The sequence below is a fragment of the Temnothorax americanus genome, unplaced genomic scaffold, assembly GCF_048541705.1.
Source record: "Temnothorax americanus isolate GAGA-0224 unplaced genomic scaffold, ASM4854170v1 Scaffold28, whole genome shotgun sequence".
Lineage (NCBI taxonomy): Eukaryota > Metazoa > Arthropoda > Insecta > Hymenoptera > Formicidae > Temnothorax > Temnothorax americanus.
The window spans coordinates 308,292-333,891 of record NW_027509421.1 but is presented as its reverse complement, the minus strand read 5'-3'; the positions used below and the strand labels follow the sequence as shown (position 1 = coordinate 333,891).

Here is a 25,600-nt window from a genome sequence, read left to right as displayed (position 1 = left end):
GTAACTTATGATTATTTCCCACGAAATCCTTCATTGTTTAATTGACTCTCCGTGAGCCAACTTGAGTCGAGAATGCATTGAGTATAATATGCTCCGTTGATCGTATTTAGGAGCTAAGTGATTTTCAGCCATATGCCTTTGTGCGAGATGGAAATATGCGTGAACAATATCAGAACTAACGTCGGCTGTTTAAATAGCTCCATTGTGCGGCAACTTGAGCTGAGAATACGCCGAATAATGTGCTCCGTTGCTCGCGTTTAGAAACGATGACATTTTTGTTTGTGCCTTTGCGCGAGATTGGATTTGCATGAACAATATCAGAACTGTAATAGGTGCAAACATCATGAAGTGGAGACGACGAGCTTAGAGAATGAATGAAAAACTTATAAATTATTACGATATCAAGTTTTATTTAGATTCAAACTGAATTAAAATATATTTAGGGCTTTGTTTATAACCAGTCTTTGCAGAATAAGAACTTATACATATAGGTATCAACATGGATATATACATGTACAAACAAAATATTTTTATTCTTCAAGGAATGACTATAGAAATAACAGTCCTATTAATTCTATAATAATATATTATGTGTAAGCATCGATATTTCCGTTATTGTTTTGCTTCAGCCTGTTTAGCATTGATGAATTGATTGATGTAATGTAACATGGCTCGTAAATTGGTGTGAATTGCGATAATTTCACGAATATAGTTTCATGTCATTATAATACATATATTATAAAATTTGTAAAATTATAAGCACAACTTTTTTGCATATATCTTTTTACATATACGTAGTTCGCATATTTATGAAAATGCAGAATTTGAAAATGCAGTTATTTCTTTGAGGAAATAAAATAGCAATACACATAATATTGCTCATTCTATATTTACGGGCTAGTGATATGGCCATGTCGAATCATTATGCAAGATGCAACGCCATCGAATAAAGCTCGTGACAAACGATAATAACGTTTTATTGGTATTGCTACCGGGGGAGTCATTTTCCCACAGGGCATTTAAAGTGCGCGGCTTTCACCATTTTGCGATCAGCATTTCAGTGAATATTGAACTTTAAAATTTAAAATATCAAATCCAATTAACTCGGCAACTTTACGCACATATATATGAAATAAAATGACGTACAGAGCTATTAAATAAAAAAAAATTTTCAACACGTAAAATAAAAACAAGGTGCGTTTATATTATTGAACAGCTTTTTAATGAAATTGTTAAATCGTCTGATTAAATCATTGCCTCTTCAAGGAAATATCCGCATCCTGTATTCACTAAAAATATGTGCGTATTTCCTGTATACTTAAAGCGCGTTTTAGATACAATCAATGAGAGAAAATTCACTCTATTAGGGGAAAATTCAATACTCTACTCGAAATTGAATCTAACCGATAATATATGTTTACTTCGGGCAATCTGGCTGCATGGCGTGCAAAATCAGCGATAATGCGTGCCAAGCAGCCATCACCACGGCTCATATTTACCTCCTCGAGTCCTCGTGTGATCCGCGCGAACAATACCGCTTCATTTATGCTACGTATTTAACGTTAATCTTTGCAATTATCTAATTATGTCCTTTTATCCGCGTATCTTTACGCTTTTAACGCTCGTAACGATGCAGCTGTATCGTTTTCCCGTGATAACGCTGTTTTTATTGTATATAAATACACGCATTGTAGGATAACAATCGAAGTGCTATTTTTGAAAAATTGATATTTTAATGGAGAGTTAAAACCGTATGTTTTAAAGTTAATGTAATTTCTTGTATCTTAATGGATCTTATAGTATAACTAAATCATTGTTTACGTATACGTCGTAATCGCTGCAATCAGCAACTCAAGGAGATAGCTTTACATTTCTGTATAGTATCTTACGTAATCATGTTTAAGAAGAGCTTACCGTCGTCTACCATTTACTTAAAGACGTCCGTATTAGAGGATTATATTGCCCAGGAAAAAAACTTTATATAATTTTTCATTAATTTTATCCTAAAACAACATTCACGAGATGGAATCGACTCCGTGGCTGATTCGATTGCTACCACGACGGTTAAGCGAATCACGGAAAATCGAATCAGCTGGCGCGAAATCACGCTGATCGAACGTAAAATGTTCGATGTGACCCGATTGCAGGATATATCCCCGTAGAATGGTAACCAGCTCGAGAGGGTGCACGTTTACGTCGCGGTCAGTGTTTATCACCTGACGTCACCTGCCACCCTCCGGCGAACGGGTAGCAGAGCTACCTGGCAAGGGATGGGGGTGGGCAGGTTGGGCTTGCAGGTTCGTTCGTTCGTTCGTTCGTTCGAAGCGACGGCGATAGGGGAAGTTGGTCGCCATGGCTACCATGGAGGGGTTTTGACGAAGGAGTTTGGGGGATCGATGCCGCCAGTAGCGTAGCATCAGGTGGCAAGCTTGAGGTCGTTCGGGTTTCCATCCTCTTCCGGCGGAGGCGTCCAACAAGTGGGGCTTTCCTATAGGGTGGCTGGCTTTATTGGCGACCAGCTGGATACATCGTGTGACACGTATAGGTCGGGGATTCCTTCCGAGTCTTCGTAGACTAACTCGACCTCGGTTACGTACACTTTCGCGGGTGACCGGGATCGCTTCGCTGACATTTGTCAAGAATCGTGAGGTTTACATCGTGAGCGCACGTGTCTCCTCGTGGTTGAAACGCTTTTGAACTTTGATATATGTTTCGCTTATACTTCGAATCGATTATTTTCGAAGATTGTAAAAATTTCTACTATTATATCGATTTTAGGTAAAAATTAGAAGTCATTAAAACTGACCTAGTCATTAAAACTGACCTCCATAAGTTTAAATTTTAATACCATGAAAACGTATAAAAGTGACTCTCTTAATTTACAAATAATTGGATTTATCCAGAGTTAGTTCTACGGGGAGCTATAAACGTTTCACACATAATGTGGATTAATAGTGGAATAATATTATGATAATGGCGATCCAAGAATAATGTTCGGGGATCGAGGTTTAATTAAATTACGAATCGTTCGTCGCCATTAATATGCGAAATTACGGGCCATGCTTTCAAATTTAATTTACCGCTTGATAACTGTGAGAAATAATTTTTTTCCCAGCAACAAGAAAGCTCTCCCGACGGATTATAGCAATAAGCCATTAATCTCATCATTTATTATTATAAAGTACCTCTTGTAATATATTATTACATAATTTTTGGTTTTTATTATTTGAATAGGTAGAATATACCATGAAAAAAGCGCTTCTTTTAACATGAATGCACATTATATAACGTGATATAATTTTAATACATTTTTTTAGGATTGTCAAAATATTTTTTTTTTCTTGAAAAAGCTAGATACTGGCATTATTTTTGTTTCACCACTTTTGATTATTACTTCTTTTTTCACTTCAAGATGATATATAATTAAGTACTTATTTTTGTATCCATAATCTAATCTCGGAAACATTTTCTCGGTAAATTGTTTTGGGAAATATGCCCGTGAAACTTTATGGTTTAATCGGTATTCGCGAAATGCAATTCGAGTATCAGGCATTTCAATATCGGCACTCCGCGTGAATGCTAAATTGGGAAGCATGTAATGACTAATCTGTATATACACATATGTAATTGCTACGGGCAAAGCTTTATACCACTGTCCTGAAATAAAAACGAGTAACATTTTAAACGTTAAATGAATATAAATTTATCTTCTTTTTGTTCTCTAGAATGTAGAATGACATTGGCTGATCTCTTTTTAAGAAGAAATAGCTTTTGATAAAATTAATTACGTTAAAATCACAATTCCATTAATGGAGAAATCCGAATTTTTATTTTCATAGCTTTATTTGCAAAATACCTATCGTTTTTGTCATTGTCACATAATTTCGTTGTATTAAATCTCACAGCATCGCGTACCTACGAATGATGATCTCAGTTTAAACGAATTGTGCTCGAACAACCGCGAGAATCACAGTTAAGTCCGACAAATAATCTTTCCGTCGTCATTGTTGCGTCGATTAAAATCTCTGCTTGTCTCTATCATCTCTCTCTCTCTCTTTCTTTCTTCCTGCCTCTTGCACACTATCTCGCCATATGCGAAATCCGCAATATTTATTTTACATATTTGAAGTGCGGTTAGCTCGTAGCAATCCCACTCATTGTCGATGTGTTCCGCTCCTCGTCCTCGTATTCCCTTCCGCAGTATAGTCCGTTTCCCGGCGATAAAAAGAACAAAACGAGGACGAAATAAGAAGGGTCTTATCCGCTTTCGTAAAGAGGGCGAATGTTGAACACTACTAGACCACTAGCGAAGGGAGCAGTTTCTGAAAGCAATGCTGGAAAGTAGGAAAAAGATAAGGGTCGATGCTCGTGGAGAAGAAACAAGTGCGGAACAATGCAATCCGCGTCTAATGAGAATATCCCTACCTCCTTGAAACGCATTTTTTGAAATACCTTATATCGCACTGCTATAGTATATCACATTTTTATTAAATTTTTTACTTTTTTGTTTGCTTTTTAGATTTATTGAAAAAATATACACTATTAACAGCAGTTAAATTTTGTGAAATATGAGTATATCTATGTAGATGCTATAACTTTCAGGAAATTATTAATTTGCCATATATGTATTTTTATAAAATTAACCGCAAAAGAATCGTATATATTAATAAATACAATATATACATATAATAAAAATACTCTTTTCTTTCTTTCAAAGATTGGATTTCTTTCAATACAGAAGCATAATAAAAAATCTACATATAATAAAATTATTATATTGTCAACGTATAATTATAAATAATGAAATGGCTCACACAAATGAACAAGTTAGCGATTACCATATGTTTTATATGTTTTAACTTACCTCAGGTTTCGCATACACGCAGTAAAAGAGATTCGTATATTGCTACTTGCATCGCATTTCTTCGAACAAAGGTAGGAAATATGAGATTTCTTGAGAAACATCGCGGTCGCGTTTACAGTGTTCTCATAGAAAGGAAAGATAAAATGAAGGAGTCCTAGGAGCTTCTAGGACGGGAAGAAAGAAGTGCGATGATATTGAGGTTGTGTGAAGCGTCTGTAGTACCCAATCTGTCTGAACGAAGCTCGTGGAAATTGAATAACAGCGCTGTCTCAGTGCTGGCCGTTGTCTCAGTATTCTTCGGAATTCTGGAAGATTATTTGGTCGATGATATTACTTAGCAAGTAATTTTATTAAGATTAAATTACGTTAAGTACATATGCTTATTTTCTAGGGGCTAAATGTTTAAATATTTAAATTGGGAATTAAATTAAGATGATAATACGGCACTGTTTAATGTAGCAATTTTATTATACGGGAGAATTTTAATTTTGAGCGCTAATACAAAGCGTGGCTAATTAGATTAAGAAGATATCTGACGCAATTCGCGTTTTCATTTCTGCTCGAAACATCGCTTCGTGATTGTATGTACAATGCTATTTGCAATTTGTGAGAACTTTTTTATAGTCATGCTTAGCAATTGGCTCTAATGGATTTTCGCGTAGATGGAATTGTATTAGATTGCGCAAACGAAATTTGGCTGGCGGTGTCGAATGGCGGATTATGGATACTGCCCGCGTAATTATTGGCGCGGCGTGTGTCTACGTGTCTCTCGCTACCGATAAGTACGAAGAATTACGCGTGACCGCGATAAACGCCAATTTCATCTATGTGAATTGCGAAATAATACGCGATTGCAATCTCGGAGTGGGATAAGCGTTCGATGTGGCTTAGCAAAATTAAAATGCACGATCAGGATCTCTCATCTGGATGCAGCGTTCAACGTAGGAAATAGCGTACGAACTGAATATACTGATGTCAGCATTTATGTTGTAGCACGGTGGTTCAAAAATTATATCCTGCGCAAATGTATAAAACAGAAGTTCGCGCGCAGCAAACAGATGGGGAAGAGAGAAACTCTCTTTTTTTTCTCTCTCTCTCTCTCTTTCTCTCTCTCTCTCTCTCTCTCTCTCTCTCTCTCTCTCTCTCTTTCTCTCGAATTCGCTGTATTCTAAAGCTCTTCGCGTGTGCGGGGTTTATGTGGGAAGTTGTGGCAAACTTTTCTCGCGCTCCACGAGGTGCATCCGTGAAACATTTTTCACGGGGCACACTCAAAAATGTGGCTATGAATAAATCCCCCTGTCGGAAATAATAGTCGGTATGAAGTCACTCGTTTTGAAACCACTCCAAAACATGATTTATGAACGCCCCAGCGGCCATACCGCGGACGACCATGATACCTGAGTTGTATTATTTAAGGGAGGTCTTAAAGGGGCGTGTGCAAATCTTCCCACATTTTATCACGTCGGAAATCCTGTTATCTTGCAATCTAATTTATTTCTTTATCATATTTAAATCCTATATTTCACAGGAAGTGTAGAACAAGAGTAAAGTAAACTCTTTAACAAAATATTTTGCGCAATGTTATTTAAAATTTAAATCGCCGTAAAACATGATCGTCGAGTATTTAATGACACGCGGGTAGAGAATTTTTGCGTGAAACTTTATTATCGGTCCAGACCGCGCAATTTTCTTATAGATGACCGAGACTGCAATAACGTTTTGTTCTATTTGACTCCACAAAGTTATGAAAACTGGTGTGAAAATCCAGATTTCATGTGCATCCGGCCATATGTTCGCACGTAAAAGAGAAGTGTGATACGAAGCAATCTGTATTACCTAAAACGTGGCTTTAAAAATTTGAAACCTCCACTTTGACGTATTTTTATTATTTATTACGAGTTTGTTTTTTTATCGCGGGTTTTTTCTCGAAATGACAAATTTGCTAAAACTTTTGTTACTCTTTTTATTTGCTTGCAACAACTTCAGCGATCTTTTGCCACTTTGACGATTTTATTGTTCGGGGAACTAACGGAAAACAAAATTTTTATATTGTATAAAATTACCAATGTAACCAAGATGCGTTGAAAGACTTTTCAAGACTCGATGCGATCTTCCAAGGCTCGAATACAACAGAGCAACTTTAGAAGTTTTCAATACGTCGGTAATGAACTCGAATCGTAAATCGCGAACAATCGCTAACTTTTGTGTTATACTTACGCGTTTGTATATGACGCATGTATTATTATTGAAATCGCTTTAAGTGAACAGCTGCATGCCATTATTGACTCTCATCGGATAGCGCAGTGTCGATAAATGCATTCATGGCACGACAGTTACTTTAATTAAGTCGCGTCATGTTATACGATTATGAACATAGTGTGGGATTTATGTTAGCGTTGTATTTTATTCCCATTACATACACCGAGACATCAACGTATCTATTGAAATATTCCTGCGATGGAATATTTACTTTTAAATTACATTCTCGAAATACTGACAATCTTTTAATTAATCTTCAGTGTCCGAATAAATAATTGACTTTTTTTAAAGAAGGAAAACATAATTCCGTTCCAGGACTGTCATGATGTTAGTATTTTGATAAAATTTTAATAAAATTATTTTTCTAAAGAAAAACACGATATAAATGCGATGTTCTTTTATATCAAGTTTATATTTATTCAAGTTATTATTTATTCTCACACAAGGTAGGAAGAAGTACAGTATTTCAAAAACGTTTTGAACTTTGTGATACCTTATTTGGTCGGTAAGAGAGAGAGTACCACATTACTCTGTTGATTACCTTAATGGGGTTCTTTGCCTTTCTCATGAACGCACTCCCTAGCGACATACTGCCTGCATCCACAGGAGGCCCTGTATTCATAGAAGCTTTTGTAGCAAGTAACGGTGGTAAACTCAAGAAAATAATAATCTTGTTGATGACGCTCGCGGCTGTGTGCATCACGTATATATATAGAACTACGCACACTTATGCGGGACGACACTCATAGACTCATCGATATTGACAAAGTTACGTTCAATCTCCCACGCGATAGTATACGTCTTGTCACTCGGGGAAAATAGTCTTTCAGAGTTCATCAGCCGTAGGTGATAGAAAACGGTCATCGTACACACGGGATGGTTAGTTCCCAGCGAAAAACTTACGTGTACACCGTGCACCATGTCCAACTCTCGGCTCTTACGGTTAAGCGGTGCGCTTCAGCTTCGTTTCGCTGAACATTTTATGAGCTATTAAAAAAACGGGAAAAAATTGTCTTCACCGTATTGATCTTTCGTTGTTCTCTCGCGAGGGTGATTACTTTTTCTAGTCTTTTTCTAGCCTTCAGAGAGGCAGACAGCAAGAAGTAGAATTGCATTTCCCGTGTTGTTAACGCGAGTTACAAGATGCAAAAGTTTCGAAGTTAAATGAAGGACTTGCTGAATCACGTACCTTCGCCGTGTTTTCTACGAAATATTGAACTTTCTCTTTAGTTTAGTTTCTCTTCACCGTGTCATGGTATCTACTAGTACCGTAGTTTCATACGATACCTACATGTGCACGTTGTTAGAAGCGAAGATATAGAAGCGTATACCACCCTCTTGTCTTGATGAACGCATATACACTACCCGTTGCTGCTCTGTGATACGTCATGCGATAAATTCATATCAGCCTCGCACGTTAGGTAGACATTTAGGTAATCCTGTAACGTTGGTGGCTTATAGTTGTGTTCGATTGTTGTTATGCCAGCATTCAATCCAGACATTTTGTGCAAGACGTTGGGTGATTTATCATCGCTAAAGTTTCAATACGCCCAAGGTAATTGACTTAAGTGATATAATAATTTTATACAATAATAAATAAATGAAACGTGCTGAACATGGCTTTAAACATTGCATAAACTTTGATACTACTGGCGCGCAAGAGAGATATTGATGTTGAGAGAAATGTTATTTTAATTTTAATTAGTTAATTATAATTGTAATAGTGTTCTTCATTTTTGCACACAAGTAATTTTAAGCTTTTTTTATTTATATATTATATAAAACATAATTTAGGTATTAATTTTTACGAGATAAAAATTCTTAATAATAAATTGTCAATTTATCTCTAATTAGCATTTAAAAAGGTCATTTATTCATATTTTCTCGAGTATCAGTTTATTTTCCGATACTATGAAAGCGTTCGCAGTAGTATTGATGTGAAAAAAAGATAAGAGTGCTCTTCTCAATCATTTTGCCTTCTTCAATTATTTTATCGGATGACACGATGTCTCTCGCGAATTGAAAAGTGTCCATGGGGGAATTTGTGCGGAGGTTTTCTCCGGGGAAGTTTCATCACGAGGAAAATTGTTGGAGTCAGTCGTAAAATTACGACCGACAGTCTTGTCGGAGCATGCTTGGATAATTGTCGCGGTTATTTCTCGTAAGTAAAGTGAAAATTATTATGCGCCGCGCCGCGCCGCGCCGTGCGGTCGCTACACCCAGCAGTAGCATTGTCTCCCAGATTCCGTGATAATGCCGGACACGTCGCTCCTAGCTGATGCCTTTGTACCAGTGAAAATCCCGTAATTTAAGTGGCGCTCGAAGGGTAGCTTTACTGGCAGTTTGTTTGCAGTTTACGCGGCGGAACAAAGGAGCATGGTTGAGATGACTCGCCTCGCGATTTCACGGGTTATTCAGCGACATCTTGGAGTGTCGAGTTTCGCGCGAGATGCATATTATGGGCGCCGAAATAGAACATGCTAGATGATAATTTTGAGGTCACGACTAATGGAATAACGGCGTAGCGTTTTCTCGCCATATGTTGCGCTGAGAGTTTAAAAAATGATGTGGTTTTCTGTGTTCTCCTTTTTCTATCTTTTTTTTTTAAAGCGCAGATGAAGAACGTAATTTTTCAAAACCATCCTTTTGCTTGCATTGTGCTCCGATTTTCTTTTACGTACCTGTGAAAGTATAATCGTGAATGTTCAATTCAATTAATTCACGGCCGATCCAACAGGTTGAAAGGTTTGTTATTGTCCACGAAGATTCGATGGCGGATAGTTGTTTGTTCAGGGTGATAGGTTGAGCGTGACCGATCAAGACTATCTAGGCTCTTGAATAAATTTACAATTGAAGACGAGGGTGTGGCGAGATCTTAACGGCGAACCGGTCGTGATAGTGGTACCGTCGCATAATGTTCTTAGGATCTGCGAAGTTGTAATAGAATGGATAAGGCAAACTCTAATTGCTCCATTTGCAAATCGTAAAGATAAGTATATGGTTGCATAAGTTTCGAAAACGTCCGAGTAAAGTACCACTCATCTTTTGAGAGGTTGTTTACGAGCCAATTTCCGTAACCGGTTTCGTAATGTTCGAGTCGTAATTTGTCGAAGTTAGCTCTCTCATTTCTCTGTAGAATTAGCTGAATCACTGGTTTTCAATTTTTGCATCACGCACACATATTGTGCATTTCTGTTAACTCCGGGAGGCACGCGTACACTTTAATATGTAGATGTAATTACGTTACTTTGATCAAGATTTATACGTAAAATTTGTAATATAAATTTAGAATATTGCTTGCATATATTTTCCGAGAAGATAAACTTTTTAATTAAATTTAACTTGCCGTAAGTTTAACAAATTAATGAGAATTAATTTCTCTTTTTAACTTAGAATTGTTAAAAGTTTCTCCTAAAAAAGTTGCCAGTGCTCCGAAATTCTTATTTAAACTTTTTCAAAATTTGTTGGTTCTCGAATATATTTACACAACACTTGGCGCAGAATGTTACCATAGCATATGTACAGCACATACTCTCGTCTTAAATTATTCGCCGGAAGCGAATTTCTCGCGAAATCGACGAAATCTTTCACCATTCGGTCTCGAAACGTCAGCGAATATCGATAGACCGCTTGCTAATTTGAAAGCTCTGTCGATAAGTAGCGAGAGCAAAGTTATTTTAAAGTTACTCGTGGCATTCTGGAATCCTCGGTAAGCGAAGACGGTTGGCAAGAATTTCGAGAATTCTTATTGCGTTGAGAGCACGCGATGGTATTTGTATAAAGAAAGCGTGTAATGTTTGCGCGCTCCAACTTTAAATAATATACGTAAAAGTTGATAGGTACTCGTGACGCCTTAAGCTGTTTTACAGAACTTACCAAAGACGCTTTTACTCGTCGATTTTTGCGACTTTGCCTTCGATACCTAGTCAGATATATAAGACGTCGTGATCAAATTTTAATAGTGCATCTAGATTATGGTTTTAATACTTAAAGGGATAACCTGATAATCATCGAGCTTATAAGATATTGTCATCGAGGACACACATTAGGTGATCAAGACAGTTAATATTGTCACAATAGGTAATTTCGATCAATAGGTCAAATTGGTATACATGTCTATAGTCACTGGATGCGTTCATATAATCGAAAATGAGCCAGCTATAGCTTCATTTCCATGACAATTATTAGGAAGAATACCGTCAATCATTTTCGCAATTAATTAATCATCCGAAGCGACACTCGCGTTTCTGCTGATTTAGCTGACCATAATCATAATGAAGTATCTCGCGGAGGGTCGAAAGGGATGTTACAAGATGCGAAACGATTTCTCGGGATTACTCTTGTGCACACAGGCTATATGATACGACGTGATAGTGTCAATATATCTGACCTAGATCTATCTCTCAGGGCGTTTCAATGAGGATCCCACGGGGATATTTAAGAACTTAGTATTATTTTCTTGACGCTAATTACTAATTTATCACTAATATCAAGTAACATAATAATTGACGGCAAGTGATCACAAGTATTAAAAAAAAACACAATATGTTTTTGTCAGAAAAATGCGGTAGAAAATATATTTTTTAAGCTATTGACGCAAAATTTGATAAAACGGGGTAATATATTTACTTTTTAAGTCTACACTTGACAAATATAAGAAGATTTAGTCATGTCTAATTATTTTATCTTGTGATATTAATATTATCTCTTCCTGCATTTGCACGTGCTGCTTTATATTTGAACAGAAAAAGTAATGTTTACGCGTAAAATCATTCCTGCACGAAAGTTAGGTTCGCGTTGTTATACGAAAATCGCGCGTGCATTATGTTGACGCAAGTGAAATCGCGTGCTTTGATCCTTGAAACTAAATAATACGGTTTGCACAGACTTCAAAGTGAATCATAGCACGACATAAATGCATTAATGTAATCTCAACAAAACGATACGTTTTTGTCAATAGTATTTTTGGAACGGAAATTAAAACAAATGCGTAACTAAATAAAATAACGAATCAAAAAGGTTTTTATTTTTACTCTCTTTGGGATTAATTGTGCTAAAAGAAGGAAGATTTGCAACGAAACAATGTACTCAATATTACATTGACGCAAATGAAAACGATGTATTGTAATGGAAATATTTTGCAGTAATATTTTTTGTTTGTTGCACAAAATTGTTTTAAAACATAGGATGTAGAAAAAATATTTTTTTTTCATAGTTAGCGATTGCGTTTTTTTTTACTCGACGATTCATTTCGCTATAGACGGAAAAACTACCGCTTTGTACGCAATTTTGTACGAACGGTCAAAACCCTATGAATCAGCTGAATCAATACGTGCAACAAGACGTAAATCGGGCCGCGAAAGTGCAATAAATCAGAGTGATGATCTGTCAATATATTGCATGCTTGTTTTTCATAGTAGTTAATTTTATTGTCAGAAACAGAGAGGTTTGTTAATATTTACAGTATAACGGATGCTATATAATACACAGAAGTCATTCTATATTTTTGCTCCATTTCCTCGATATGTGTAGTAATACTTTCTATTAGAGAATTAGAAAAATTGCGTTAATTAAAGTAAAATATGTTTACCAGTTAAGTGAAGAATCTTATCTATTTATATATTTGAAGATGACGTAGTCGTAAATGTTTCCTTTTTGATATATAACTTTTGATATAACTTTATTTTTAAAGAAATTGTTATTTGAAAAATGTTATAAACAGCATTGATTTTTTATTGTTTCAGGTAAGTTTGGAGTTATTCAATTGCATTCCAAATACGGTTCATCGTACTGTAAGTCATAATTATTTCTATTTTATTCATAACTAGCTGGTTACCCGGGGCTTCGCCAGACGTCTTTTTTTTAACAACTATTTGTGCTATTACAATTTAAATCTTTATTTTTTATTATAAATTCTTATAGCTTACTTTGTAAGGTTTTAAAATTTTTTTAAATTGGGTTGTAGCACAATGGCACATAGCCTATGTTACTTGGGAAGATATAAGCTATCCACCAGTGTAAAAATTTTTTAAATCAATTCAATAGTTTCTAAGATTACTCTGAACAATGAGACGAACAAACTTTTTCCCTTTTATATAATATATAGTAAGGATGTTTATTGCATGCCGAGTTTGGTGTTGATAAAAAGGATCCCTGTTTACTTTATCAACAATATTATGTCGGTACGGTAGACATTTGAATGATAGTGCGTAGTATCGACGGTTACATTCTCTTATCAACTGTTGTGACTGTAGATGAAAACTGGAAATAACAGTGAACTAAAATTCCTCGAACGACTATACTATAATAACTTGACATAAAACGCGAATATTTTCTAGAATAATATTTACATTAAATGCTTTATAAATATTATAATATAAATATTATTCTAGAAAATATTCGCGTTTCATGTTAAATTATTATAGTCGTTCGAGGATAATTTTACTGTATTTCCAGTTTTTATCTACAGTCACAACGGTTAATAAGAGAATATTTACTATTTGAAATATAAATCTTCGTATATACCGCTAATATTGCTTGTAAAAAGGATAATAATTAACATAAGGTATAATGGAAACAAACCAGAAATCTTGTTGAAAGCTTCAAACGGTAATGTCCATTTCTTATGTACCACCACCTGTCTTGTACATACGAAACTACCATATCTTATACGAAAACATTATTTATGATAGCTTATCAAACGTTATCATTCGTAGGAAGAATAGATATTTTACTTATTACACATTACAGAGAAAGACTTTACCAATAATAATAATTTCTTTTTATTACTTATCAAAGTTAATTGTGAGAATGTTACTTTATAAGTTTATAATCTATATACGTATCAAACAATATGTACATACATTACGTAAAAATTCTATTTGCATTATATTATCGACATTAGAGAATTTTATTTTTTCATTATTTTTAGTTTTAAAATTAATAAAATAATTACATTGAATTTATTAAATCTAAATTAATATTAAATTCTTTTAATACAGATAAGTATATAAAAATATAATTTTTTCTTTACTGTTAAAAAAATTATGATAGTATATATATCTACATGTTTTTTTAATTTATATTATTACATATAATTTTATTTTATTTTCATAAAATTTTCATACAAGAAAAACATATATATATATAGATATATATACACTATCATAATTTTTTTAACAGTATGGAAAAAATTATATTTTTATATACTTATCTATATGTATTAAAAATTTAATATTAATTTAGATTTAATAAATTTAATGTAATTATTTTAATTTTGAAACTAAAAATAAGGAAAAAATAAAATTCTCTAATGTCGATAAAATTATGCATATAGATTTTTTACATAATGCATGTACATATTGTTTGATATGTAAAATAGATTGTAAACTTATAAAGTAAAAAATTCTCACAATTAACTTTAATAAGTAATAAAAAGAAATTATAATTATGGTAAAGTCTCTCTTTGTGATATGTATAAGTAAAATATGTTTTCTTCCTACGAATAAGGTTATGCTTCAATTAGTAGAAAAATTAAAAAGTGTAAAGATAATTGGAATTGAATTTTGTCTATTAAAACCAAGTTTTTTTATTCGATTCTCCTTGCTCTGACTAAAGAAATCAATTTGCGCGTTGTTTATTCACACAGCCCTGATTTGTGTCAGGCTTGCACGCATCGTGTAACGTGAAGATACTTTATGACGTCATTCCTCCCACCTTGCAAAATGCTGCTATAGTCAACTGCATCGATTTCATCGTATGTGCCATGTGCTTGCAGAGACACCTCTATTTTGAGGGGGGATGGGTGATATAGCTTCGCTTTCGGTGAAATTTACAACTTAGGCAATTTTCTACGAACGTTGTAATTTTATGTTTGGCGAACACGAAGATAAAGGCATATATAAAAAATATTTCTTTATAAAAAATATTTTATAGGCATTCGGACAAAAATCACGGGTGATATTGCGCTTTTGATGTGCAGCTCCTTGAAAATTTTAATATCGTTTGGACTTCGGTCTGATCGCATCTCATGTTGTTACACAATTCTATTCTTAGATTTTACGGTAATTCTTTCTTTTCTTATTTTATTACACAGGAAATTTCTGAAGTAGGTATACTTTTTTTTCTTTTAACTTTTCTTTATTTTATTTTCGATAAGGTTTACAAAGGGCATATTTAAATTATTGCGACTAGAGAAATACCGGAGAATTTGTTTTAGAAAATACTATAAAACAATTATACATTGAAACAATTATGTTGACATATTAAAAGATAAGAGAAATTGTAGTATAAGAGAGATAATTGTTTAGATCTCTGGCAATCATAATTATTTAACAAAAAGATGTAAAACATTAGAGAATATTAGGGATCTGAATGATTATCTCAAAGTGAAAGAGAGCCGTGGTATAATCGCATAACCGTAATTAACATAATATACAGTTAACGACTTTGTGAGGTACGGTAGAAAAATATAAATTTATTCGACAACGCGTACATAACACGATTGGTATTTTGCACGTTCGGATCCGTGAATTATGCTCGAGAGAAGCGCCTTAAAAGACACACGTCCAATCGAGTTGTTAGCTTGAGATTTTACCACTTCTTCAACGGTGCCGAATGTATGTATCCGCCATCGATGTATCCGGCGCCAGTGCCGTGGGACGTTATGTACGTGCCGCTGTGTCCCAGAGCCGGTCCCAAGTTGCTGATTCCAACGTGTTCTAAGCCGCTGCTGAGAGCAAGATGCTCCGCACCGCTTCCAACGCTAGAAATACCGTGGCTGACGCCACTTGAGATGAGGCCGCCGTCCACATAGTGGCCGCTGCTAAAACCGGATCCATATCCGCTGCCATATCCGCTACCCAGAGCCGCACCCGAGATGGGGTATCCCAGACTGCTGGATCCTAGACCGACGTATTCATGTCCGGACGCGATTCCAGATGTGATGCCAACATTCGACGGTATAACGCCGACACCGTAGGTCGATGGCACGACGCCGACCGGCACGTGTCTCGTGACAGAGTATGGGACGGGTACCGGGTGTGCTACCGGAACTGCCACCGGTTGCGGCACGCGTACCTCGACGGGATGTGCCACCGGGACCGGATAGGGACGGTCGACCTTTACGGGCACGTGACGAGTTACTGGAACGGGTACTGGTTGCGCTACTGGAACGGGATAGGGACGATCTACTTTGACGGGCACGGGGTGTGGGACGGGTACGTGCTTGGTGACTTCGACGGGGACTGGCTGCGGCACCGGGACCGGCACTTGGACCTCGCGGTGTACGGTGAGGCCGGTGATGCGCTCGGCTTTGGCGTGCGGCAACACGTTAACGCCACCGAGTCCGCTGAACGCGCTGGCATGACCAGCACCGTAGATGACGGGATGATCGAGGTAATTTCCGTAAGAACCTGCGTATCCCAGTCCGGAACCGTAGGCAGAAGCCAGGCTGTTACCTACGGCGACTCCTGAGAGTCCCGACCCGATTATCTTCGCGCCGAGTCCAGTCGAGTATCCTCCGAGACCTAGGCCGTAGTTCGAGTAACCACTGCCTAGACCGTAGCTTGGGATACCGTTTAGACCGTAGCTCGAGATACCACTGCCTAAACCGTAGCCCGAGATACCGTTTAGACCGTAGCTCGAGATACCACTGCCTAAACCGTAGCCCGAGATACCACTGCCTAAACCATAGGTTGAGATACCACTGCCTAGACCGTAGCTTGAGATACCGCCTAGACCGTATCCGTAGCCGAGTTCGTGACCCAGACTCCGTTTGTCATGTTTGGTTTTCGGGTCTTCCTTCTTCTGAGCCGCCAACACGGCGGTTGCCAACAGCACAATCTGCACATTTTTGAGAAAAAATAATACATTAATACAATTCTGAAAGTATTATTTTAAAACACTGTTTGAAATCAAGGGTGGAATCCGAATTGAAAATTCAAATTTAACAGACTACATTGTTGTTAAATTTAATTATTAATTTAGTTTAATTTAATTTACATATAATTATTAGATGTTAATTCTGTTGATTAATTAATATGTAATATAATTACGAGATCTAATATTTATAGCTATATATAGCTCTTTTAAAGTATATGCATAATAAGGGTATAATTTTAATGTAATGACTGAACAATTTCATTTATAAGGATAAAGCTCTATAGCGATTCTGAAACAATTAAATAACGATTGAAGATATTATTAAAGAGGAGATATGCACCGGTCTGCGCGTATGCATAAGAAATTCCTTCCACTTACCGCGAAGCACCTCATTGTATCTTGTGGTAGTTTTGGATCGAGTGTGCCATCAGCCCGGTCAGTCGGCGTTTTTATACAAAATGCTCGGTTCGCGATGTATGCGATTACTTTCACTGAAACGACAAGGAACACGCCCTGCTCCGCGATCCGCGCACCTCCCAATTATTTTTTCTGCGACTGGTCGGTCGGTTGGTCCATCCGATTCTCCGATCTGACGTAACGGCCAGAGCCGTGGCAAACTTGCTCTCGAAACGGGTCCGATTCCGCATTATTACGCGGCTGTTACGTGCGTAATTGTCTACACCGGCGTGTATATCGGTATAACGCCAATCCACTTCCTCGTTTAATTTCTTTTTGCAAAGGGCTAACTTTTACCAGTCCGTTGCGCGATACGTCGCTCGCGGCAAGTGCCCAAAATCAGGATCAATCGATGCGGTAACGTAACGACGGATTTGCAGCAAAAGAGTTTGGAACAATTTTTTTTACAATTTTTTGAATGGATACACTCATGTTACACAATAATGGTATTGATGATCATCTCTTTTCCTTCTTTGTAGATTTTTTATATCATGAAATGATAACAGTCCTAATTGTGTATTTAAGCATAATTTAATATTTCTCATTTTAAGGATTGGATTTAAAACATTTTATTTAAGATTCTAAAAGAATTTTGATTTAAAAGAGGAGAACTGTTTTTATTATTTTTTAATCTCGTCATTGTTCATAGAGAGAATCGTTTTTTAAATAATTAAATTAATAACTTGAATTATGATTTACTTAAATTACGATTAAATAGTATATTGAAGTGGTGGTTTTTTTTACCAATTTCAAAATTTTATAACGTTTTACATATATATAAAAACGACACCTAATTTACATATTTTCGAGGTCCTAACCATTTCTTTTTACATTATTTTTGTCACAAAGTCGGCATGTATATATGTATATTGGGCCGACACGAGACAAATTCAAGATATTATCCATTTTAATAATGATTATTTTACGATTCGACGGAATATAAATTACTCAATTCTCAACAAGCAACCGGAACTCGGAGAACATGTTGTCGGAGTCTTCTATTCTAAAATATTTATTGATGCTGTAGTCTACAAGCGTTTATTATCACGTTGCGACGACGGATGGAAAATATCATAGGCAAAAATCGAGTTATCTTTTAAAGAGGAATTAATAGGTTCCGCTGGTTGTTTTTCACATTTCGCGTAGCTCGCATTGGCGAATAAAAATTTACGATGTCTAATTTTCACTTGACAAAGATCGACGCGACTGCATTTCTATTTTGCAAAACGGTTGCGAAATAGCTAACTGTTTTTAAAAGTCACTCACGGTATTTTATCATATTGCACAATTCGGTATAAGCCATTTTCGTTCCATAGCACGACATAAATCTACACGTCGCGGAATAATTTGCAGCTCGAAGTTCCGTAACCGTGTGGATTTTCATCTTAAGAATTGTCTCGACGAAGATGCATGTCTTGCCGCATGCAATAACGTGCCGATTTTCAGAAAGTGCTTTATATTTATAATGCGCATTTCCGCGAAGATGCGCTTTATTTAAATTGTATATGAGAGAGAGACGGGTGTGCCGCAAATGTAAATTGTATCGGAACGTGGGCCATCAAGCGCGGAATTCGCCACGTTTGCACGAAAGACGAACAGGAATATTCGACATTTGCGGATCGTTTTTGCTCGTGCGTGGCATTCCGTAAAAGGAAACAATTAAAGACATCCGAGACCTCGCCCGACGAAGATATGTTATTTTTTCCGTACGCTGAGTGCAGACGATGAAGCAAAAATGCCAGCTTAGGAATCGGCTATGCCTAGGCTGTGTCGAAATAAAATACTGGTTTAACACGAGGGCGAATTTATTTTAATTTATCGAGAAAACGATATATCACTTGACTTGGTTGTAATAAACGAACTGTTAATGCTAATGATGTTTGCCGCATTAACAAATTTTTTTTCGTTTTTTTTATTGTTACTTGGCGCGATGTGAATAGCGCATTAATTCTCCTCATTAATTTTTTATTAGAAATCACGTCAATACTGATCGCGATTAGTTTGTAGTTTGAGAAATTGCAAAGAAATAACGATATCCTGCGAATAGCGGCAACGAAATATTATTCCGATTTGAGCACTTTCATATACGGATAATCCCCTCCTCTTCGCGCGGCGATAAAATTTCCACGTAGCCTACTTTGGATGCTGCAAACCGCAAGGTGGGAGACGAAGAGAAGAGAAACGTGTTACTACGGAAAAATACGATAAAATAGGGGCGTCCTATTCCTGTGCTGTTTCCTCTCCCGAATCGCCCCTTGATTTCCTACGGGAATCCCGGCGAAGTTTATGACACCGACCGATCGTCAATAGCTCAATCGATTTTGTTGGTAGCCCTTTAACGCGGGTTATTGCTCTTTCATTTTATCTCGGTAGTCTCGATTGTCTTAAGTAAGCTCGTTATCTAAGAGTAGCGAAAGTGAGGTACTTATAAGGTATTACACACTTTCGTCAAAAGACTTTTAATAATTTATTCCGGAGAAAATAATAATTTCTTCCATTAAGTATAAACTCTGCTGCTTTGAGCAACATGGCTGCGAACCATTAGCAATAATTGAATTATAACGATAACTTTTGAAAGAGATGACGGTTTTATATAAATAATTAAGAAGAAAGAAATCTTGCAGTCAGAGGTCGGGCGATATTTACAATACATTTAAGTTACTTTAGTATACTAAAGTAAATTGAAAGAATAAATCGAAGTTTGTGTATTGAGCGTTATTAATTATTTTAACCGTCAATAAGAAATTGTCGGAATTATATTTATGATACGTTATTTGAGGCTAGTCTTTTCTATTCGCGTTTTAGATAGTTGACTACTTGAAAATGCAATCACATGTGTAAAGACACTATTCATTTTAACACACTAATTGGCGGCATTATATTAAAAAAAAAAAAATGCAAATATGCATGACTTATTGTTAATGCAGTGATTTTATCTATCTTGCTGCACTTCTCGTATTTGCTATTCACATGTGTACATACTTAAAACATTCTTGAATATATAATATTGAATAAGTTACAATTCTAATATACATAATTTACAATATCTAGCTTACAATATCTAATATCCATAGATATTATACGTTTACACTAGCTAGACATTAGTCTCAACTCGTTTTTAATTGAATAAAAAGTTATTCATGTATTGCTTGCCAATTTTTTGCACGAAGATTGAAATGCAGGAAACAGACATGATGTTGTAGGGTTGAAAGGGGTTGAATCACTCTTTTAGCAACAGTCGATCGAACGGAATCGTGGATGCATTAACAATAGGTGTACAACGTAATAGTCGATGCTCATGAATATGAAAATTTCTCGCCGCTGGCCATTTTGATTAACAATCATGATTGAACAAGTTTCGGCATAACGACTGCACGATACAACGCCGGCAAGAGCGATAGTATTCGATTCACGCACTCTCGTTGAATCGCGAGACGAATAATCCGTCCGCGATCGATCGATCGCGTAAAATATGGTGGTGCTCGAATATCACAGGAGACCCATAGTCGTGATTCTTCTCAGTATTTTCGATCGCGCACGTAGAAGATTGAACGGTGCAGATCATTCTCAAGGGTGTGATATTCTGAAAATTTAAAAAGTTACGCGAATAGAGTAATGATAAATCGACATAATCCATGGTAAAGTAAAGAAGACAGTTCAGAGTTATTATTCATTTTTCTTTAACTTTTTTTTTGTATATAAATAATTGACTGTTTTTTCTTTCTTTCTTTTGGTTGATTTTGAAAAGCTGTCACTGAAAAAGGTTATTGCGATTTTACACACATATTTTATTTATTTGATGACATGAACCTTAATACAAATTTATTTTTTATACGTTACAAGTGCACTGAATTGCACGAGCGATTATCGTAAATCTGTCGCGACGGTCGCTTTACAATAAAAAGAAATTCCATCGAAGAAAGAGGCAAACGTTTTCTCGAGGAAAACGGGAAGCAGAAAAATACCATCTCTCGCAGAAAAGATTGACGAAAGTCTACCGGTTGTGTCACTGTGCAAGCTCGATCTTTCTGTGTTCCGCTCCCGCGTATTCAAAAGTAAAAAGATTGGAAGGTAGGTGTTACCTAACGGATGCAACTGAGCCGGTTTGTTACCTCGTATCGTTCACCTCTTTCTTCGGAGAAGTGTAATGAGTCATTTCGAAATTGCAACTGCATGTAAGCGGTTTTTGTTACGATGTTACGTTCGAAGTTCATGGTATGAATTACGCAAATAAATCTTCGTGAAATCATGCGACGAGTTCGTCGTTCGCTTTATCGCTCAGTTGGTAGTTATCCAAAAAGCACGATTAATAATGGCATGAGAGTAAAGTGTCATAATATTGCAGTAAAAATGTTATAATATTTTTTATACTAGTTTTTTCACGCTATTTTTTAAAATGACTTTTAAATTTTGCTCTGCAAATATTGTCCTATGTCACCGTGATGTCCTATGTCTCGCGCTACAGTAAATTATATCCAACAGACTTAAGAAGAGTTGACATTTCTACGTTTTATAAAGAATTCCTTTAGAAAAACAAACTGGCTTTTACGCCAAATAAGATATTCTGTATATACCGGTGCGAAGCTAATACGATATATGGCACAAGTACTATATCATGCGAGAAAACGGATTGTAGGATCTAACGTGGTGCTGCAAAATGCACAGCATCTTCTAGGTGCAACGGATTTTTCCGTTGAAAATGTGGTCGCGATTTGCAGGAAATATACGACGCGAATATCGTCGAAACTTCAGAAACTCGGTGATCGTGAATCTGCATCATCATCATCACCGAGAAATAGGATATTTACAAGTCTAGTAGAGTGTGTCGCAACTTGGGAGGATCGGCAAAATTCGCTATAGCGCAAACATAGAAAGGCAGATATAAAAGTTATGAAACGCAGGAGTTGCAGGACTTGTTTTTTCTGAATAAAGTCAAAAGAATTATACGCGAGGCTGTGAAAGACACCGCGAATATAACTCGAAATTAACTTTAAATGTCTTAAATACCGAACACGTCACAGGAATTTCCGGTTTAGTCGCGGTGTAAATTATGTAATAATAGCATCTCCCATCTGCGGATATAATTTATCCATTAATTATTTAATCGGCTCGAGAATCGGGTGATCTTTGATTATTATGTAAATTACAGTCAGCTAGAAATGCTTCGAATTAGCATACGTTACGCAATGCGATTATATCCAGTTCTGCTATATATATACAATATGTATAATGTGTACCGATTAGGTTGCGCCTTTTATGAAAATTTTCTGCTTTTTGAAAAACGTTGCTTATGCAGCGATCGAAGTAGGCGTGTGTCGAAACGATGATCTTTTACTTTCGCCGAGTATATCGGCGCACGTCGGGCTATCAACCAAAACTTGCTCGCTCATGTTTCGTGAACGTAATCACTATAGTTACTTAACGTCTCTCTCCCTTTTATCTTATATATTGAGTTTCCCATGGATGTAACGTGTCTCTTTCCTCTGCCGCGGTCCTTTTCTCTCGTCCTTCTCTTACGTCATGCGTAACTTTTATATCCGTGGTAAAAATTTATTGATTCCATGGTTGACCTTCTCCTGCTGATAAAATTATTTACTGTTTACTTCCTGACTTCTTAAATTCAATTTTCGTGCCTCAAATAATACGTGTGAATTATATTTAGCGATTTAGCCTTCGAAAATTTTAAACATTTCTGTGTGAGTAGTATCTTGTAATACATTGTGCAATATTAGAACATAGGTAATATCATTTTATTTTGTGGTGAAAAGATAAATGTTGTTGCGCGATCAATTTCAGTAAGCAGAATGATATTCTCATCATATATCCGGAAGACTCGCGTATTCTTCATTTTGATTGCGAGTTTATTGTAACTATTTTCGAACTTCATCGTTAGAATATCTACCGTATTTTGTTACGTGTAATCGCGGTATCGAGTGCAGCGCTCGCGGCTTTTGTGTACTGTTGCAGTTTGATCTCGTTACTTCGGACAATTCAGGAACTATTGGTTGCACCCGGTTCTTTTTTTGCAATTATGCGTTGCAAAGAGGGATCCTGCCATTTGAAATCCATTGGATTGATATTGTCATAGATATGTGAAAATTTACAATGTATGTGTAGTTGTGTACTAAAATCAACACTTGCGATTCCCGCGAAAAAGAAGAACGCAATGAAGGCGCGTCTCCATTTTCCGATATAGAGATAGCAAAAGTTATCTCTATATTCGTGATGTAAAATCGCGAAATATAGTAGTGACGAAAATGAAAGATATATCGAAAATGTGAATAAACGCGAAATCGTGAATACATGCAAATGTATGCAAACGACAGATATATATCATGTTGACGTTACACGAAAGTTGTATGTGAATGATTTAAATTGATTAAAAATATGCAGAGGTAGGATTTTCGAGATATGCCGGGACACTAATTGTGTAAGTGTCGTATCGCATCTCGTCGACCGTAGCGATGTCATGTCATCTCGCTTGTCATGGGCCAACGTCTGCTCGTTCAGCTTCCTTCGGCAACTTCGGCCGACACGGGCGACACGTCTCTTCTCTCTTCCAGTTTCGCGAAATTATGCGCGGTGTGAACACCGAGGTGCATCGTGTCGTCGCGTTGTCTGTTAGTGACGATTGCTGCATGTCCGCGAAACGGCGGAGTCCGCCGGGATGCAGGACGGCTTGTAGCTAACCTCCCGTTCGGTGACAATGTCGCGCGACACGAAGGCCAGTTGCACAGATTGCCAGGGACATGCTGTAGCATCCGCCGTCCCGTTTGCATCACCTTTCCCCGTCGACGTGACACGAGACGAGCTGAACGAACCGGAAAGATCGGTCCGGCCGGTGTCGAGTTTCGCCGCGACCACTTGCGCATCCGATACGGACGGTTGGTTTAGGAGAGACATTAATCTTAGAACTAATAAAATTGGATCTGTGAGAGCAATATGCCAACGTTACTTTGAAACTAAATAATTAACACAGCAATGTTCCATACTTAGTATTTCCTCGGTATTTTACAAAGTTAATATAAAAAAATTGAGAAAATTAGAATTAGGTTAATTACCTCGACCTTTTAAAAAAGATAATTGTATCATTGCTCCGTTGAATTCTAATTAAAGTTAGGAAAAGAAGAAACAAATCTTTTCTATTTTTACTGCATTTTATACATATTGTATCTCCTATTATATTTTGTATAAGTTCGCACAGGATTTTCATGGAATATTTTACTTTTTTAAACGGTTATTAGTTTATTTGTTATCTTTTCTTTTTTTTTTTAACAAAATTTGTTCGACAGTAGTGTTTCCAATTTTCTTGTTTATTTTAAATTTAAATATTTTTTACATTTAACGTAAAAAAACGATATTTATTTTTATAATTTTACGGTATTCAAATCGTCCCGTTTTATTTAGAGGGAGATTACGAAACGTCTAGCGAAGGCATGGTTCTTTCGAAACAGAGCGGACACATAATTCACGGAGCACTAGCGAAAGAATCGCTTTGCGCTTACCTCAAGGAGAAAAGCGCTTCCTTAAGCAAACGCGCCTCGTTCGATGGAAACGTATCCGCGATAAAGGAAGGAGTTATTTCCGACCCATCGCACGAACCTATGGAAAACAGGTTAACCCAGAAATTTACGTATGTTCGCGATGGCCTTATTTTGATGTCTGAGAATTTGGCACAGTCGAAATCCCTACCGATCCTGAAGAGCGAAATCCCGAGCGGCGTTTCCAGCACGGATTTTACAACCGATGTCGCACTAATGTCCGCGTCGTCGTCCGCGCGTAAACGGAAAATGTCTATGATTATCAAGAGGATGGCGCCGCTTATCTGTCCTTATCCTTCAACGGTCTCGTTAACTGGCGTGACGACCAATTTTCATGGTCAACGATATGAGACGAAACGACTCGCGTCGAGAACGACGCTGCCGATACTTTGCGTACGTTTATAGGCTTTTACAACGATTCAAGTAGCTTTATCTTAATCGCAATGAGATTTACAGAAAACTATTTATAAGTAGTTGTAAAGATTTATTTAATCAGTTGTATAATCTTTTATTTTTGTCGCTCGAAAATATTTTATGGTTCGCGTAAGATAGAATAAATAAGATATAAAGAGTTGTAGAGGAGAAGGATAAATCGATA

At 36.5% G+C, this 25,600-nt stretch overlaps 2 protein-coding genes across 6 annotated transcripts in view; one reads left to right on the top strand and one right to left on the bottom strand.

Annotated features, from left to right (window-relative positions):
* Dnc (phosphodiesterase dunce) overlaps positions 1–25,600 on the top strand; it is a 317,538-nt gene that overhangs the window by 98,256 nt on the left and 193,682 nt on the right. The window lies entirely within an intron of this gene.
* LOC143899676 (uncharacterized) lies at positions 15,580–17,531 on the bottom strand. Its single transcript, XM_077410136.1, has 2 exons — positions 17,384–17,531; positions 15,580–16,966 (listed from the first exon to the last, which is right to left on the bottom strand). Exons 1-2 carry the CDS (start codon positions 17,396–17,398, stop codon positions 15,716–15,718), a joined length of 1,266 nt encoding a protein of 421 aa, XP_077266262.1. The 5' UTR covers positions 17,399–17,531; the 3' UTR covers positions 15,580–15,715.